Genomic DNA, 18,648 nt, shown 5'->3' with positions numbered 1-18,648 from the left:
AGAACCTGATTTCAAAGGGTGTTGTCGACCACCCTCTGAGATGGATCTCAGAATAGATCAACCTTCTGACATTTGTTCTTATATCAGCATATCTGTAGCTTGTGGAAATTTAAATATTAAAGCATAATGTCTGAATCATAGCAACCTTTCAGTGTCCAATGAGAAAGCCAATCTGCCTGGTTCACGTGGTACATTTTACTCCATCTGCAGAAATTAGCTTTGTATGTGCTTTTTAAATTAAAAAAAAAAAAAAAAAGATAAAGCTGAAAATCCATCCCTCTTTGAAAATGATACAATTTGGGAGCTGGCTAGTGCATAGGATTTTTTGCAGAGTCACATGGAGTTTCTCAGCAAAGGAAGAGGATTGTTGTCTGCAGAGAAGTGTTAGCGGAGGAAAAGCAAGATTCTACAAGGATCCTACAAGTTTGGAAAAATGGGAAGTTTGGTTGCTCGTCTCAAATGTTAAGCTGCCTCATTACCCTGTTGCACCCAGCAGTTTCTCTGCATACAGTGCCTGGTGCAAAGTGTATCACAGCAGTGCAGTAATTTCAAGGCATAGGAATAGTGTAGTGGTAAGCACTCAAGCAGAGTGCTGAAGCAGGTGATCTCCAGAGGTCCAGCCTGAATTATTCCATGTCTTGAGGCTGTTCCTGTCTGGGATCCATGAAAGTTCTGAACAAAAAGTTGGGTTTAAAATACAGACATGGAAAAAAGGAGAACAGTGAAGCCACATGCTGGCTTTTAGGCAGTAAAAGCCATGTGAATTAGCTGAAGTATCATGACTCAAAGGAAGCTTTCCTGAGGAAGGGAGGCTGGGGGCACTGTGCTCCAAATGTCACTGTGTCATTCTCTGTTTTCTGTAAGCTGCTTGTCTCCAAAATTTTCTGTTGAAAGCCAGAGCTAGTGCTGTTGCATCTGAAGCATTTATTTTGTGATTCATAACTGTGACTGATACTCAGGAGAGAGATGCCTGGATGGAAGGACATTTGAAAATAGTTTGGTAGCCAGCGCAGATGCCCAGGGAGCAGCCAAGGCCTTAAAAACTAACAGGAATGAAACATTGTCCTATTAACCCTCTGAGCCAAGGGGAACTGTATTGCTGAGATCCTGGTTTTTATTGCTGAAGGGGTAAATGAACATACTTATTTAGCAAAATACTCAGAGATTTGGTTGTATTTTACCCTGCTGATAAAACTGGATAATGATTGTTTTCAGGTTTTTTTCCGTGGTTGGAGGAGGAGCAATATGTGTGTGCTGTGTGTGAGCCTTTCCATGCAGTGTGTGACTCTGTCCCAACCTGCTGCCCCTAGTATAAGATGTTTTCTAAGAGAAGGTCGTTAAATAATGCTGGCGTTGTATGACAGGAGTTTTGTAATGTAGGTAAATATTATCTCTTTAGCTGTAAGCAAATAAATCCTTTTAAATATCACAGCAGATACCTTAGGGGAAGAAACATGTGCATTGAAAATGAAAGTAACTGGAAAATATTGTAGCCTTAAAAAAAAAAAAAAAAAATCAAGATTTTAAAAAAACTTTTTTGTAATTTTGTCTTCTTTTGAAAAAATGCTGACTTATCAGTGATATAACAAAAATATGTCTATATTCAAAAATAGAACTATTTAGGATGGAAAATCAAAACCAATTTTAGTTCCTTTAAGTTTCTGGATAAATCTATTCTATCAAGAACTGAATGTTTATTCTGAAGAGTTTTGATGGAATACATTTTTATAAGCCTCGGTTAAATAAGATTTATAAAGGTAAATTGTCCTAACTGACCATCCATCTGATATTGTATGTTCTGTTATAAAAACAAAATAGAATTTCAAAATGGATTTCTGAATGTGCTAAGCATTCCCAAGGTGGACAAAGTGCAATTACTTATCTTTTTGGAAATGCTGTTCTTAAAAGGTTTTGGATTTTTTCAAATACTTTAGTGCTCGCATGAAAAATGGAAGTATCTCCAACTTCAGCTGCAAGCTGAAGCTATGTATATAGCTACTGTGTAATGCCTACACAGTGGGATCCTGGTTTGGAGGAAGGTTGTGCCTGCAATTATTAGGTCTTCATATTAATTACAAGGCCAGGAAAATGAAATGGGAGTGTTGTTCCTCTTCTTTGAGGAAATCAGTGTATTTCAAGTTTAATTTAAAAATAACTCCTTAAAAGTCTTGTACAGTTTAACAGGAGATTAGTGTTAGAGTTTTTCTAGAAAGCTTCAAGCCCAAATATACCAGCAGATAGAGAGACTGCTATATTCTTGAAAGCGCTGGCATATTCTGGGAGCAGAGTGTGGAAAATCACCCCTACTCTAAATCTCTGAAGCTGAAATGAGATAAGTGTGTCCTCTTTAAAGGACATATTGCTCCTGTTGTCACTCATGTCTCTTCTGACATTGTCATTTCTAGTATTCTGGTTCAAGGTCTCAGTGCAGTAAGGATTCATGGTTGGTAGGTATGGGAGTTGGTTTTCTTCCTGTCAGAATGGACCACTGGAGTCCTTCTGCCAGGAATAATGAAACAGAGAAATATTGTATACGTTAATGGAAATTAATTGAAATTTAAAGAAGAATCATGTATAATGTATAACTGTATAAAAAAAAAATCTGTTACACGTCTCTCTTGTTCACAGTATGGATTTGTGATATCACCTTTTCAGCTTTGCTTTACTGTTTTGTGATCCAGAAGACAAAGCTTCTTAACTGTTTATTAACATACTCTGATATTCTTAACATTGTACTTAGTTATTTATAAAGAATGAGTTAATAGATTAGTAAATAGTGTTAACAGAGTCTTGCTTATTGATTTCCCAATGTAATAGTAAATAGGTGTACCAACATAGTTAACTGTACAGATAATTAATGGCTGCATGTCTGGAGCCAGATTCTTTGCTATTATAATGGTGAAACAAGTGGAGTTTTGCCAGCAAATAACTTGGCCTGTTTTCTGTTTGGCTGTCTGGAAATGCATTTTTACTTCGTAAGCCCCAGTGTTTTGGAAGATCTGTCTGCAGGTAAATCATGGTAAGATGGAAACTATCATTTATAGGAAATAGCAGATGTTTAGGGGAGTTGGTGAGGGATAACTCCAGTACTGGGGTAATTGTCACATTCTCATTGGGCATATCCCTGGTCAATGGCCTCAAGCCGGTAATAACCAAAGTGTTTATTTGTTTTGTTGTTGGGTTTTGTGTGGGGTTTTTTTGTGTATGTGTGGTTTGCTTTTTGCCTTTTTTTTTTTTTTTTTAAAGGGGAGGTATAGTGCTTCAATTAATAAATTAAAAAGCATGTTCCTACATGCACAAGATTTTAAATTGGGAAGCTGGTATCTATTGCTGGGTGGAATAATCATTTTAAGTAGCTGAACTAGATAAGCGCATGTTGACATTTTTGTTTGTGCATAAATTCATTCTTAATGTTGTAGGGCATAGTTGGATGCAGGGAACGTTAAAAGAGCTTGACAATGTCTGAACCAAGATTCTGGTGTCAAACAGGAGGTGAAATTGACTTTATTCTAATTATTGATTAAAATTTTATTAGCAGACTTCAAAGATATTAGTGGGGCAGCTCTTCAGGGATGAGCAACCTAAACATGTGCCTTCCTGTTTCCATAGCAACACATCATTTTGATCCTTCCAGGTAGCCTAGATTGCATTGTGTACTGCAAGAGTATTAGATGCAGAAGAGCTATATTAACAGCTCAGTAGTTTTCCCTAATCCTTGCTGTTAAATATTTTTGTTTTGGATGATCATTAGAATAAAAAAGTGGTTGGGATTATTGTGCTTTTTTAGAGAAATAAATCATGGCAGCAGAGCTGAAAAGGAGAAATAACTGGCAACTGGGGTGAAGTGTTTTGGTCCAATTCATTGACTGCAAAACTGGCTATTCCTGTGACCATGCAAATGCACTTGGTCAATAAGGTCAAGCTTTTATCAGGAATAGTTCTCAGTCTGGTGGTTATTGTTAAAATCTTTGGAATTGTTTTTGATTCATATTGTTTGAGCTGTTGGAGAGAACTGAAGTAATGTAGTAAAGGTTAAGGCTATAAATGGTGGCTGTTAGCAAGGATCAATTTTCCAACACTGTGGATCATGGCCTTGGAAGCACATTTAGAGGTGGCATTTTCAAGCTCAACGTAAGAGATTTGGTAGCTTTCCAGGATACTTGAGGCCATTTCAGACTGCGGCATATTCATATTTTGCTGTGAGCTTGAAACTGTATTATTGCATTTGGAATATCAAGCTTGTCTATCAAGTCAGAGATTTCTAAGACTGGGACAGAGCATCTCAGTATCGTTTTCACACAGTTCTCAGCTGCTATGAGCACAGAAAACTCCTTTTAAAAGTTTATCCTTTGGATAAATATCTTTTAGAAAGATGCATCTTTTGTCTTGTCTGTAAGAGATGAATAATTCAGTATATCCCTATGCAAATGTTCATTACTCTCTATGAAAAAATATGTGCACCTTATTTCTTCTCTCGATTTTTGTAGCGTCAGTTTTCCAGTGATGAATCTTTGTCAAATACAGCAATGTGCTACAGTGTTTTCTGAGCTGTTTGCATGCATATCTTCTGTTTTGGCATTGTGGAGGCTCAAATTGCTGTTTAAACTGTGAATTTCAAAATGCTATTTTAATGTTACCACTATACAGTAAAATAAGCAAATTACCATGGGGGAAGTATTTAAGCAATGCATAAAGATGCAGATCGCCACAATATTTTCCTTTGGCCTTCGGGATATTTAATTTTCTGTTTCTCCATTTGTATAAATTTTTCCATGAGGTTATGTGAGGCATGTCAATAAAAATCAAGAGCTTTCACAGTAGTTGTTGCTATAGTTACACGGTGCAGCTCTTAGCCTCCTGCACAGAAAGTAAACCACCTGCAATTCCATAAAATCCTTTATTGGCAGAGAAAGATTGAAAGAGGCAGTACTGGTGTGCAGGTACAGAGCAAATTCTAGGTTGCTCTGATATCCTTGCAGCTAATGCTGTCTTCTTGCAGAGAACTGCAGAAATGCTTTATGGATGAGGACAGCATGGAAAGGGGACAAAAGACATCTTTTGGGGAGAAAAAAGGTGCTGGATACAGAAAATGGAAGATAAGAAATAAGTACCAAAATGAACTAAAAAGAATCTCAGTTCATAGCATATCTCAGCTCCAGGAAAAAAGGGACTAAGTTGTTTTTTAAAGCCCTCTGAATCGTACCCCTCCATACAGACAGAAATGTTATGCTCGCAGAATGCTGCTGTTCTCCTGACTCCAGAATTCAGTCCTTAACTTAATCCTCAGGGTCTGTACAGCACAAATGTTGAAATCAACACTAGCTCTTAGGAATAGTTTTTTGTCTCAACAGATCTCATATGCATTCAGGAACCCTAAAATGGCTTTTAACATGGCTTCTCTGTACTGAACTTACTTAACTGAATTCTACTTTCACTACAGAATCACAGAATCGTATAGGTTGGAAAAGACCTTTAAGATCATTGAGTCCAACCAAATTAAACCACGTTTAATTTTCTTTTCTCTTTCCTATATGGCCATTAATTTAAGGATTTGGTATGAATTATTGCTATAAACTGTAGACTTTTAAAATCTTCCCTGGGATAGACAAGTGTCCCTGGTCTGTAGATGGGGAAACAAAAGCACCGAGGAGCATTTTCCTATGGAATTGTTCTGTAAAGCAGGCCTAAAAAAAGTCATCTTTACCTTCACGATTCCATTCCTTGAGTTCCTTTTATGACTGAATAAAGTAGGACGGGTTTATTTCATATCAGTCACCATGTGAGAAAGGACAGTTAAGTAAGTGCATGATGTCTCATCTTACATTAAATTTGAATGTTCATTTTTCAAGTATGTTCTAAATATACAGATGAGCCAAGATTCCAGGACCCCATAATGCCTTCACTGCAGGGGTTTTATTCACTTTTTTCTTAAGTTCCAGACTTACAGAGCAATGTGAATCTAATCCCATGGATGATTAAATAAAACAGATTTTTAGAGTTTTTTCATTATTTATTTTCATTACACAACATCCATGGGCTCAAGGTGAGGTGAGACCATGTAGTAGAGGAGGTGGTGAAAGATGTTCCCTGGCCTAAAGAGGTAACAATACAAATAGCTAAAATAGTCAAGGTGAGGTGGGAAAATGTAGAAACAGCAGAGTCAGTGAGTAGCCTTTGGCCAGTAATGCAGGCAGCACTCAGAGCTTTAGTCCCCCACTGTCTGCTGCTTCTTGTGATGGTTTCTGCCATTTGTTGGAAGGTCTGACCAGATCCCTTGAGTGCTCAGGAAGGAAGATTATATTTTTGCTTTGTGCAGGGTAATTCTCCCTCTATAATGAGAAGGTTTAGAGTCACAGGGCTAAGAGGAGCAAAGTGTTAGTAACGGAAACTGATAGCTGGAAATGAAGGAATTCGTCATGACTCAGGTTTTTGCTCTCAACTACAGTCAAACTTTTTTCCTCATGGTTTCTTTTCTCATTTCAAGGAGAAGCAATTGGTCCCCTTGCCATTCTCATCAAGACTTGCCTTCACTGCTTAAATCCTGTTAAGACCTTTGCTGATTACCAGTTGGAGGAGCAGCTTTGAATCCATCCATGTAGTCAGCCTGAAGGAGAACTAGTTACCTAATCACATTGTCAGCTAAGGAATTTTTGCACCTCCTGGGACTTGGGTCTAGCCAGTGCACGCTGACATGAGGCTGAACTTGACTTACATTGCCTTGTGGATGAAAGATTGTGGTCAGTATCATGTTAGTCAAATTAAATCTTCAAAAGTAGAATTATGCTTTGGAATGAATACAAAGTTGTCATTGTTTAATTGTCCTCTGGAGAGCCAAAAATTTCTCAGTAGCAAAAGCATCCAAAAATCATCTCTTGCAGAGAAGGCAAGAAATATTTCTGGCTGAGAGAGCTTTGGGAGCTTTCTAAAACAAACAAAAAACCCCAACCAAACATCCCCCCCCACACACACACAACCTAATTAAAAAAAGAATGCACTAAACTGGTGTGGGAACTGTAGACTAATTAATTAGAAGGATCTCCTAAGAAATTTCTGAAAAGGATAGCCTTTCATGCTGGAAAGTAAACAGTTCCATCAGCAACCTTTCAGCAAGACACATTGTCTAGGAGAGAAGGTGTTGAAAATCAGAGCTGCTGAATTTAATGGAACCATATTTCAACACAGTGATTTAAAGACAGTTCTAAACAATGAAGAGCTACTACTTAGACATAAAAATAAACTCCTATTTCCAAAGAAATTACTGAAGTGTAATGTTTTTCCTCCATAGTAATAGGCATTCTCATGCAGAAATTGGGAACAAACTTAATCCATCAGGTAGCTGAATAAACTTATGAAGTCCCCTTTAAATTTAATCATACACAACTTAACTGCCTTTGAATCAAGACTTTGCTTCTTTTCCTTTCCTATAGTGTATATTTGAACCAGCTAGGTACCAAAGATGGAGTAAAACTATAAAGACAGAGCATGATGTTTACTGAAGTGGTACCTCATGCAGTGCTGATCATCATGCTATAGAAGGTTTCATTAACTGGACAACATTTTGAGTTGTCTGTGTACACATGACATTTTGGAAGATTAGTTTACATCTGTATTCTCAAAATTGTTTAAAGATTTTGGCAGCACTTGAAATCTCAATGGGTTTCTGATTTTGCCTTTGAAGTATCTGATTTTTCAGAACGCTCAGTGTCTTCTGACAAGAAGTTTGTAAAGCAGCTTGGGCTGGGCAGCTGGGCAAGATTTGTCTGCTTTAACTTTGTCTGAGCTAGTCAGATGTCTGTAGGCAGTGGAGAGGAAGAGATGGGTAAAAGGTGGTAGAAGGATTCTTTTGACTTCGGGTATTTGCCTTGGATGAGATGAACCCCACTCTGAAAGTGCCTGTTTGTCATTTGAGTATGAAATGAGTTAGGTGCCTAGGTGAAGGATGGATACGTGCATACATATGTGCATACGTGTAAGTAGATGCACCATAGATGTTTTGGGCTTAGGCAAACTGAATCCTGCTTCCAGAAACTGAGGTACTCCAAATCGATAGTGGTCATCTGCAGAGGGGTGTGTGCAGAAAAAGAAATCGTGTTATGCATTGCTGCTAATGCAAGGTCCGAAAGCATGAAATCTGTTAAGCAAAGAGTTCTGCAAAAGATAGCCAAGCCTGAGGTGGGTACTACTGACTGTGAAAGGTGATGGAGTGAGATGCGAGCAGGTCACGAAGCAGTGGCAAATGGGCAGTACATCTTTCAGTTTCAAAGTTATGTCACTTCACTGTTGAAAACAGTTTTTTACAATTTGGACTTAACTCTCTCTGGCAACAGCCAAGATGCTGGCTGCTTTGTACATCTACCTATGTAGAGACTAGATACATGTCTCCTCTATTTGCCTATGCAAGATCCGTAATTATATGTATGTTTTCTGAGGAATACATGTCTGCATGTGTGTATATGTACATACAAATATTTCACAAACACAAATGTAAGTGTAATATTACCAGTTGTGTTGTAATTCTTTCTACTCTCTTTTTTTGGACAGTAAATTGATAAAGACAATGGGTGGCTGTGGTCATCCTAAAATACCTTGACCTGGTTGGTTCTTGTATCCTTTGTAGTATTTTAAAATAAAGATTATGGTCTTTATTTTTAACCTTTCTGTATCAAAAGTTATACAGAGAGCTTTAAAATGCTGATAATCACAAAATAAAATTCCCTCTAATTTAGGGAAAGATAGCATTTTTAAGTGTTTGAATTATTTGGGAACATGAGTCACTTCTGCAAAGTTGATTGAACACTTAAAATTATTCTTGCTTCGTCTATTCCTGGGTCTGTTAAGAAGCCTCCAGAGTCAAGAGAATGGCATTTTGGTTCACCCATGAACAGAGACAGTTCTGTTAGTAAATAATCTTGAAGTGTAAAGATCTCTTGTCTGTAGTGTACAAGAAATATTTTCATTATTGGTATTCAGCAGTCTTTAAGTTATCACAAGGCCTTTGAAGCAGGTCAGAGAAAAATAGTTTTAAAGTTATTTAAGGAGACATCTCAACATTGTCTGGCTTTGTTGTCTTCATATTTGGTTGTTCTATTTTCCAGCAGTTTAAAGAAAAAATTCAGCTTCTCTCATATTCATATTGCAGGTTAGTGAGAACTACTTTGTATAGAATTCATTCATTTGTATGTTATATATATAGTCTTCTAGACATGCGTGCATATCATGTATTGCTTTTCTTGCTGCAAACAGAAGCTTGTTGTTTCACCAGAAGCTTGGGCTGATTTGGTTTTAGTCTTTTACACTATTTTCTCAGTAATATTATCCATACCTTAAAAGCCTTTCATGCTATTACTTTTTCTTTGGGAGTAATGATAAATATTTGTCACAGAGCCAAATGTGGCCTTAAATTCTAAATAATTATTTTCTGTCTAGCTTTTCTTCTAGGTTGCTTTGTATAGCTGCTCCTGCTCTGTGATTAGCCTACTGCCAACTATAAGATGGAAGAAACTGGCTTTCTGCATGGGCACAGGAAAGAACAGTGAGGCCAATGCATGAAGGAGACCCCATATTTCCAGTGTTTCCGCTTCCTCCAAAGTGAGGAGAACAAAGCTCTTGAATTCTTAATTTGGTCAAATATTCTTTCAGAGATAGAGTTGGTGGTGGGGGTTTTTTGTTGTTGTTTTGGGGTTTGTTTGCTTTGTTTTGTTTTATTCTGAAGAATACTTTGTTATCCCAGGTCTCTGGCAGATATAGTCCTTCCAAAATGGTGTCATATATTCCTGTCTTGATTCCAGCTAGTTTCCTCTTCTCCCTGAGGTTATGCAGAGGATCAGATGGGATAGCGCCAAATGGCATCTCAGGGACCCAGCTTGCGTTGTCCATTCTGGTCCTCTGACCTTCTGGAGCTGGCATGGCGCCTCTGAATCCCTCTGCCCATCAGCTGTTCTTCCTGTCACTGTGCCAAAGACAGATTTTACTTTCCAACCTCAGATCCCTGCACCTGATGCATGAATGCTGTTTTCACTGTGGCTATTTTGTCAGGGTCCACAAAAATGTACTAGAGCAGAAACTTTCAGAAAACATCTCTGCAGTATTAATTGCAGGAGGTTTTAATCTCAGGACATTGTTTTGTGCTTGCCTTCTTCCAAGGACTGACTTGATACATTCCCTCTACTTAAGGAACTGCCCCCAGTTCAGAATTTAGGTGTATCTTATACTGATGGAGGCAAAGTGGTGAGGTGTCCCCAAAATGTACCTTGAACCCTATGCGGCAGAGATGATGTTTGCCTTTTGTAATCAGAACAACTCAAATGGTGTCAAATGGCACACAATGCATTTCTTTCCCAGTCTTGCTCACTTCTAGAGAAGATTAGGCAAGAGTGGTGGACGAGTAAGTGTATGGGCATCTGACCCACTGAGGAGGCTGAAGGTAGAAATGTGGAGAAGCCGTGCTGCGGCAGGGGAATTCCCCGACTAAATGGCCTGAGTTTGTAAAAGGTGTGTTTGCACACCCATATGTACTCCATTCCACTTCAGGGCTAGGGCCTCTTTAGCCCTGTGTGTTGCCCAAGATGCTTGGGTTTTGCTAGCTCAATATTGAAACTCAACAACTTTTTTTTTTTTTTTTTCCCCAACAAGAATTATGTGTTTGTAATTAAATAGTTTAATGAATAAAAGTAAAGGAGAATAGAGTGAAATTAGTCCATAAATTAGATCTAAAAAGGTAAAAGTTAACAAGCTGTGCTTTACATCTTGCCCACAATCTCTGTTCTGCACCAGAAAAGTATGTCAAAATCTGTTTTTATCTAAGCAAACTAGTCTTTGCACTTTAACGGATATTGATGGCAGAACTCTTCCTTTGCTTAATATCAACAAGCAATTCCTCCAGACTTCACTCAACAGTCATGCATGATTTTGAACTGATGTTTGGAGAAACAGATCCAATCCTGCCTTCTGGGCATTTCTTTTTTTGAAGCTGTCTGCTTTGGTTCTCTTCCTGACTGTTTTTAATTCTTATGGTATGATGCTTATTTTTTAATTATACCTGACAAAGCCTATCGTCCCACTACTTTATATCCAATATTGACCGTTTGCTTATTTTTTTCCCAGAACACTTACTAAAATATAAAATATTGCTCTAAAAGTACAGCTAAAAAAAAGAGGTGTTATTCCTAATGTCCTGGTCTTCCTGACTATTGATTACCTGGGAAAGGAAAGAGAATTTGTGTCTTCCCTCTGGTAAACATTGTTTGGCTCATTACTTTGCATCAATTTCTTGACTGGGTGATATGGCTAAAGTTTCCGATCTTTTCCTAACCCTTAAGAAATAGGAAGAGCTAGAACACTTGGGTTCTGCTTTACAGTACACCCTGAAAACCCTCTCTGAAATCAGAGAAATGGCTTAGCCATGTAGATGGGACTGAGGGTGCAGTTTGTGGTGGTATTACTTTGCATTTTCTTTTGTTTTTTTAAGGTGTTTTTCTTCACTATTCAGCTGCTGTTTTACTTGCAATTGAAAGTTAACGCAAGCCCAGCCTTGCAGAGCCAACCTCAGGTAAAAACATTTTCATCTGCCCCTTCGAGCAAATATGACTTGGCTTTGGTGCACACACTTGAAGTAAACCTCTTTAAGGTCTGTGTTTGAAGTCTGAATCATGGGATTATTTTTTTTCCCCGCTTGCTTTCATCTTTTGTCACAGCTCTGTCGACTATCTCTCTATTTTCTTCTTTAAAAGGGATGCTGTTAGTTCACAGAACTATGTTATATGAGGTAGAGGGGAATGATGGTTTTAAGTGGCAGCAATGTTAATGTGGGGATGTTACCAAGTCATTTACTTTTTTGCTCTTTTTCTAGGTGCTCAAATGACCCAAGCATTGTTGTATCTGGGTAGATCTTGAGTTACCCCCATTTAGACCCAAATACAGTGGCGAGTATAAGGATCCTATAACAATAGGCACAAAAACTGAGACAGACAGATAAGGCACGTGACCCATAGGAGTTTTATTAGATGTGCGCTTGCACTACAGTACAGTGTGGTATAGGCACACTTGAACCAGATACAAGTAGGTTAACTCAAGTACAACAGTTGCAGCACAGATGAAACATAATCCACAAATCCTGCCCAGAAAGGAGGGTTAGTTCATTCCAAACTCTCTCTGACTGCAGCTATGCTATAGCTTGTGTCAAGCTAGCTATTTTAAAGCTCTCACAGGTACACACATACTACAGTGCTGTCACTGTTAAAACTGCACTGTGATGCTTGCTGGGGAGCCATCATCTGAGCCATTGTGTTACGCTAAGATTACAACTTGAAACTTGGCAAAGTAAGACATCCTAATAATGTCACTGCTGAGTTGCAACTACTTTTGTTCTGAGGCAATGTTTGCGTAGCTGTGAGAAAATCTACTCGTTCAATCAGTAAGAAGGAAACTGAGAAACTCAGTGAGCACTTGTTTCCTTGATTTTTCTCTTTGCATTTCTAACACTTTAGCTTATGACTTCTGGACTTCACCTCAGATTACTTGTTAAGCATGGGAAAAAAGCCCTCACTTGTTTAAAATCAACAAGCAGTTTTTTTAGACTTCACTCAACAGTAATGCACATTCATATCATGTGTCTTGAAACTTGACCAAAATGCAGCCTCGCAATTGATAAAGGAAAATGAAAAGGGAAAAGTCCAAACTAAAGCCCATTTAAACACAAAGCTATTTTACAGAAGATGTCCATATGGAAGGTTTACACATTTCACTTCTTGGTTCTGAGTTAGAGAATTGTGTTCTGCAGAAAAGGACAGAGATAAACCCCAGAACACTCACTTTTGGTCAGTGCAAACAGCCCTTCAGGGGAGGAGAATAGCAGTCAGATAAGAAGAAATTGTAGGTAAATGTGACCATATGGAATATCTTTTTACCTTTTGTTGTATTGTAAGTATTTTTCATAAGCTGCCAAGGACTGACAGCCATACATAGCCTAGTCTGCACGATCACCTTAAAACTATGTACTCATAAATAGACCAATGTATGATACAAAGAGTTGCTTTATAAAACATGTTAAGCACCAAAGCATTTCCAAAATATTCTTTTCCAACCTAGCTGCTCTTTCTTGAGGAGAGGGTTCCTGGGAGCCCAGTGGGGTCTCTTGTTTCTGACTTCAGCCAATGAAGTAGGAGGAAGCACCATTTCCCCTGCATGCTGCTGCTCATCTTGCTGTCTGTACCTTCTCCTGCTCTGTGATTTGCTTAGTGCTTTGAAAGCTACATGTAGTACTGTAATGCAGTTTGAGGGGTTTGTCACATGCTTGCTTCTGCGTTCATCGCTGAACTTTTTATCATCTATTTTTTTTTCTAGGCCTGTGCTGAAGATGGCCTTCAATTCTAGTCTTGGATGTAATGTTCTAGCTCGGAATGAATTGCAACTGTCCCCTCCTTTTCTTTGTATAATCATTTACAGCAGTTTAAAGTGTGTATAAATTTGAAATGGTAATCTTTATACACAGAATACATGGGTGCAAATGGCCATGGCACCATATTGTCCCATGGGACACTTGAATGACTCGCACTCTTCTAGATGTGCTTTGACATACTGCTTCATCCATTTTATTTTGCATGGACAACCTCTTTACTAAGCACTCAGTATAAGGTATTTTCTGTATGTTCTGTTTCACTTCATACAGAGGGTCATGAGACTGCAGTCTTTAGCTCTGTGATGAGATAATGATTGTCTAGTTCTGGTCATACAAAGTTAAAGCACTGTAACACATTTAATGCCTGTCATTTTGGGAGGCAGGGATGTAAGTTCTGAATGAATGTCACTCTCTGCCATGCCTGATATTCTGATGGAGCAGACATTAGTGCCACGTTCAGAGCCTCAAGACAAATATCTCCATTAACTAGTTTCTGTTAGGTGTTTTTGTCCTGTACTTAAGAGAGCAAAATTTAAAGATTTTCTTGTCTCCTACAGGTGTAAAAAAAAGCATCCTTAATGCTTAATCCTCTCTGCACTGCAGCTGCTTCACGTATGATATAATCCTCATGTATTGTCAGTGGACCAGATACGTTCAGTCTTGCACAAAGTCGTGAGCCCAGGTTTTGTTCTGTGCTGAGTTGGAGATGCTTTCCTGTTGGGAAGGAATTGACATGTTTGAGTAAAACCAAAAGGAAAACCTTGTGCAGCACCTGTGAGCTTTAGTCATAATAAGTACCATTTGTGTTTCCCTGTGAAAACAGAAATGTGAACGGTTAATCCTTGCAATAGACTTCTCTCCTTGCTACCTACACACAGCAAAGCAAACATCTCCATCTTACAGGACTTCAGTTTTGCCACGGGAACTGTAAAGGTTCAGCAGCCCAAGAAATCTGTAGTTGCAAGTATGTTGTTTTTAAATCCTAGGATATAGTTTTATGAATTTCTTCCTCATGTTTTTGTCTTCAACATGGCAACGCATAACTGAGAAGGAAAAAATAAAATCCGTCATAAACTAGCCTGAATGGTAACCTAAACCGTGGCTTGTTTGATGTAATGTGGAATTATTCTTTTAAATGCATATTAATTTGTGCAGTGAGCCATTCAGCTCCTGCTTGAAGTGCCCAATTTATATTGTCATTGTATACTAGCAAGATAGCACTACCTCTAGTGAACAGGCTCAGTTATTTGCCTGATGCTTGACACAGTGCATAGGAAAATGCACAGCATATTTGTATGAAACTGCTAAGGCTTTTTTTGGTAAGTGCCATTCTTGCTGTTTCTTTCCCTACTTCTCTGCATTGCTGTATGTTGGACTTCCCATATACAGTTTTCAGGCTGTGCCAGATGTGCTACATTGCCCTTCACTGCATGCTCGGAAATTATATTACCATAAACACGATTCTTTCCCCTTCCCATTTTGTAACTCTCAGCTATTCGTATGCTATGGAAATGAGGATAGAAAAGATTAGATGTGCTCTGTACTGCTCTTCTGTTTGCCATTTGTGGGATAGACACTGGTATTGAAGGAGAAACTAGAAATTAGACATTCCCAAATTAAATTAATTTCAAAGGAGATGTGTAGCCTTATTGCTCCATTTTACAGCACTCCACATACCACCGTGGCTCCCTAAGCTGTACTAGGCATCTTGCATACTCAAGTTGATTTTCCGACTCTCTTCAATAGTTAGTTGTATATTGTAATTGGGTATTTTGACAGTTGGCCTTGAGGTCCTGACCCAGTTTGAAGTCCCTGCTGTATTACACAATATACAAGTACAGGCAGAGAGAATGTCCGACTAACAAGACAGTGCTTCTGCTGTAAAAAAATAATAATTCACATAAGATATTAGTTTAGAGCACCAAGTCAGAGAAGTCTATATTTTGCAGGTTTCATGCATTTGTAATGAGTAGCTGTTTGAGGCCACTGAAAGTTTTTTTTTCCAGGTGCCAGGATGAACCACAGATGCATGACCTGAAGTCAATCTGATTTTTCACTTGTGTAAAACCACTGCTGAGGAGGGGACTGAGTGGTCTAGGTCCGCTGCCTGGGGAGACCTGCTAATGATGTAAAGGTGGAGTGAGGACAGATTGTTGACTGCAGGCTAACTTTGAAATCAGCATGTCTTTAGCACCATGACTTTGTACTTAATATAAAAAAATGTATGTTGTTTTCTATCTGTATATTGTGTTAGCACTGCAGTGCCTGAGACTTTTATCCAGCTTACTCACTGTAAAGTCAGACGTGCATTTCTGAGGGTTGTGGTCCTGAGCAACTCCAGCAGCAATTGGATGGGCTGCCTGGAGTGCACAACAGCTTGCTCCTTGAAAATATGGGTATAAATGTAGTTCCATAATAAAACTGGCACTATATGAATCTCTTAGTTGTTTTCTACTTTTGGAGGTACCATAAAATGTCTTGGGATCATGTCATCTTATATTCCACTTACCAAACTTTGCCTTTAATAAGATTTTGCAGAATGCTTAGATTTCCCTTTTAGTTCCTACTATGTTTCCATGTTTTTCTGCAGAAAACAATTAGCATCAACCCTGTTTCTTATATTCTAAAATTGCAAATCTTTTGCGCTAATGACAGAATTGTTGCTAACAAAAATACAAAAGTTTAGAGGGATATTTCTTTCCTTTTATTTTACCTGACACCCTGGATTGCCAGATGTCCTGAAAAAATAGGAAGACTTATTCACTTGTGTTTTACAACTCCCTGGGAGAAGTATGGTCTAAATCTCCTTCTGTGTAGTGTTACATTGTTCCTTGTGAGGTTTTGAATGCTTTCAAATAGTCAAGGGGGCATGGCTGAGACACCTGAATTTTGTTCATGGTCCAGCCCCGATGCTGTTTAAAGTCATTTGACTTGCCCTGAGCTGATTGATCTCTTGCCTACTGTAACTTTATCTGTAACCATCTGTAGAGTAACACTAATTTAAGGTTAAAAAAAAAATAATTTGAGGTATGGTGGAGAATTGCTAAGAGCACAGAGCCTATACAATAGAGCTGTACTAAAACTTAACGGATCCTTAAAATGTGAAGCTGTCTGATGAATAGCTTGGCTTCAAGATACTTGAATTGTCTTTAAAGCCAACTTCTGTTTGTTTGCGTGGTTGGAAGAATGGGAGAGGAGAAGCAGAAAAGAGACAAGCTTTTAAAGATTCCAGTGATAAGCCTCCAGGGCACAAACTGGATTAGAAGCAGACTGTTTGTAGCCTGAAACTAGGCTGAAGTGATACGTGTAGCTTCCTTGTTTCCAATTTTCTTTGCTTTACCTTCAGACCGATTGTAAGGATGTGAGTTATCATAACCTGTCTTCAGCTGTTTAAAACTGGTTATGCCTAGGCTAAGACAATCACTTCGTCTCCCTCTATAGTCACCAGAGATAGATTTGATTTTGACACCAGTGTTTGGATAAGATGAATTGCCTGTTGGAGAGATGTAGATGACTCCATTGGCTCTTGAGGAAAACTAGAAAATAACGATCGCTGTAGCTAAGTTGCTTGATTTTTAGGTGGCTGAAGTTAAGTGCAGTGAATCTCACCTAGAGCATCTTATTTGCTAACATTGATTCTTCTCATCTGAAGAACAGAGTACTCAGCAATGAAGAGCGACTCTAAATCCTCTACTTTCCCCAGAATCCTGTCCTCTGTCCAATATGCTGCAGCTTTTTTACATACAACTACTTTTCTCCAGTTTAATCAGCCTGTGGACTGCAGTTGTCATTTCAGTTACCTTGAAAAAAGCCTAGATAATTATTGCAAATAGAAGGAGGGCAGTAGCCCCTTCTTGTTTTGTGTGACCAAAACAGACAGATTTGTTAAGGTTTTTTTTTCTCCCCGCTTTTTGTATATTTAATGTTTTGGGGAAAAAACCTGCATAGTCTTACTCTAGACTTTCATTAGTGTGACTATGAACTCAAGTGAAATTCCCTTGGGGTTATGCTGTGCTGCCATGTGAGTTCTGTGGTTTCATTTGTACTTTGAGTATTTATGTTTTAAAAGGGAAAAGGTGAATGCAATGTATTACGCTGTTTCATTTAACCAGTGACATGGAGCAACTTTCCCTCCTCACCTCACCAAACACAAATCATTTGGTTTGAGAACATGCTACAATGCTTGTTTTAAATTTAGTTAGAAGCAATTTGTAGCTATATTAATACACATCATTCTAATGGTCTTTCATCCTGGGAAGGTCTGGCACAGGCATAAAAATTGAATTTTCTCGTGAAAGCATGTAGGGCTGCTGGGGCTGTGTTGAGGATTTTATCAGCAATAAACTGTGAATAGAAGCAATAAAAAAAAAAAAAGCCCAAGCCAAAAAAAAAAAAAAGGGTGGGGGTGGGGGGTAATGTGGGGAAAGGAAAAAGAATTGAAAGGAACTGGTGCCCTTTGTCCAGAGGCTAGCCATTAGTTCCCCTTAATGAAGGCCTTTCCTTAACTCTGCAGATATTCCTTCTGTGTCACTTTTTAAATAGGTGCTTCATTATCTTCGATCTTCATTGACTTCAACTTCTGTGCCAGTGATTCGCATAGCTGCTTGTTCCCTCCCGGCCAGTGTCACTGCAGTCATTTCGCCCAGCCCTTGTCCAAGTTTTGTTAATATGTTATTACAAAAAAAAGGGACTCTCTTCTGCAAATTCTGTTTTCTCTGACACAAGTCTAGCATCTGGCTGCTTTTATGTACAAACTTTCCTCTAAATCTTCTATAGGGGTGTGGTATAGTATACCTTTTATTTTCACAACAATAATTCTCTGCCTTTTAGCTTTCCTGACTTCTGACTTGATGGTGATTAGAATCATTTTTGTGGCCTATCATTCTGTATCTGTCAGCTGACCTTTCATCCCTTCAGATTTCTGCCTGGCTCTCCATATATGTGAGGCATTTTTGTATAAGACTATTAATAAATCTCTCTTTTGCCAGTCTTCACTCTCAGTAACCTTGGAGCCCATTTCAGTAACCTTGGAGCTCACTGGAGTCACGTAGAAAGATCTATTTGGTGACCTTTCTACATGCTTGGAGAAGTAAAGGCTGGAAAAGACTCAGTGATTCTTATTTTAGGGGAGAAGTTCTTGTCTGGGGGTTTCCTAGCTTGTAAATTTTTCTGTGGTGGTTTTTTTCAAAAGATGAAGACTAGCTATATTTATCAATTTGAGAGGTTAATATCCTACTGCGCTGTTTCTGTGA

At 38.5% G+C, this 18,648-nt stretch overlaps 2 protein-coding genes across 2 annotated transcripts in view; one reads left to right on the top strand and one right to left on the bottom strand.

Moving 5' to 3' along the window:
• The window catches only part of SERGEF (secretion regulating guanine nucleotide exchange factor), a 161,957-nt gene that overhangs the window by 139,192 nt on the left and 4,117 nt on the right, over positions 1-18,648 (top strand).
• The window catches only part of KCNC1 (potassium voltage-gated channel subfamily C member 1), a 131,220-nt gene continuing 126,500 nt past the window's right edge, over positions 13,929-18,648 (bottom strand). Inside the window, exon 4 of the mRNA XM_072864375.1 lies at positions 13,929-14,110. Coding sequence (XP_072720476.1) covers positions 13,929-14,110 — 182 coding nt within the window. The remainder of the gene's footprint in view (positions 14,111-18,648) is intronic.

Source organism: Ciconia boyciana, chromosome 6, assembly GCF_034638445.1.
Source record: "Ciconia boyciana chromosome 6, ASM3463844v1, whole genome shotgun sequence".
Taxonomy (NCBI): domain Eukaryota; kingdom Metazoa; phylum Chordata; class Aves; order Ciconiiformes; family Ciconiidae; genus Ciconia; species Ciconia boyciana.
This window is presented reverse-complemented; position numbering and strand designations above follow the sequence as displayed.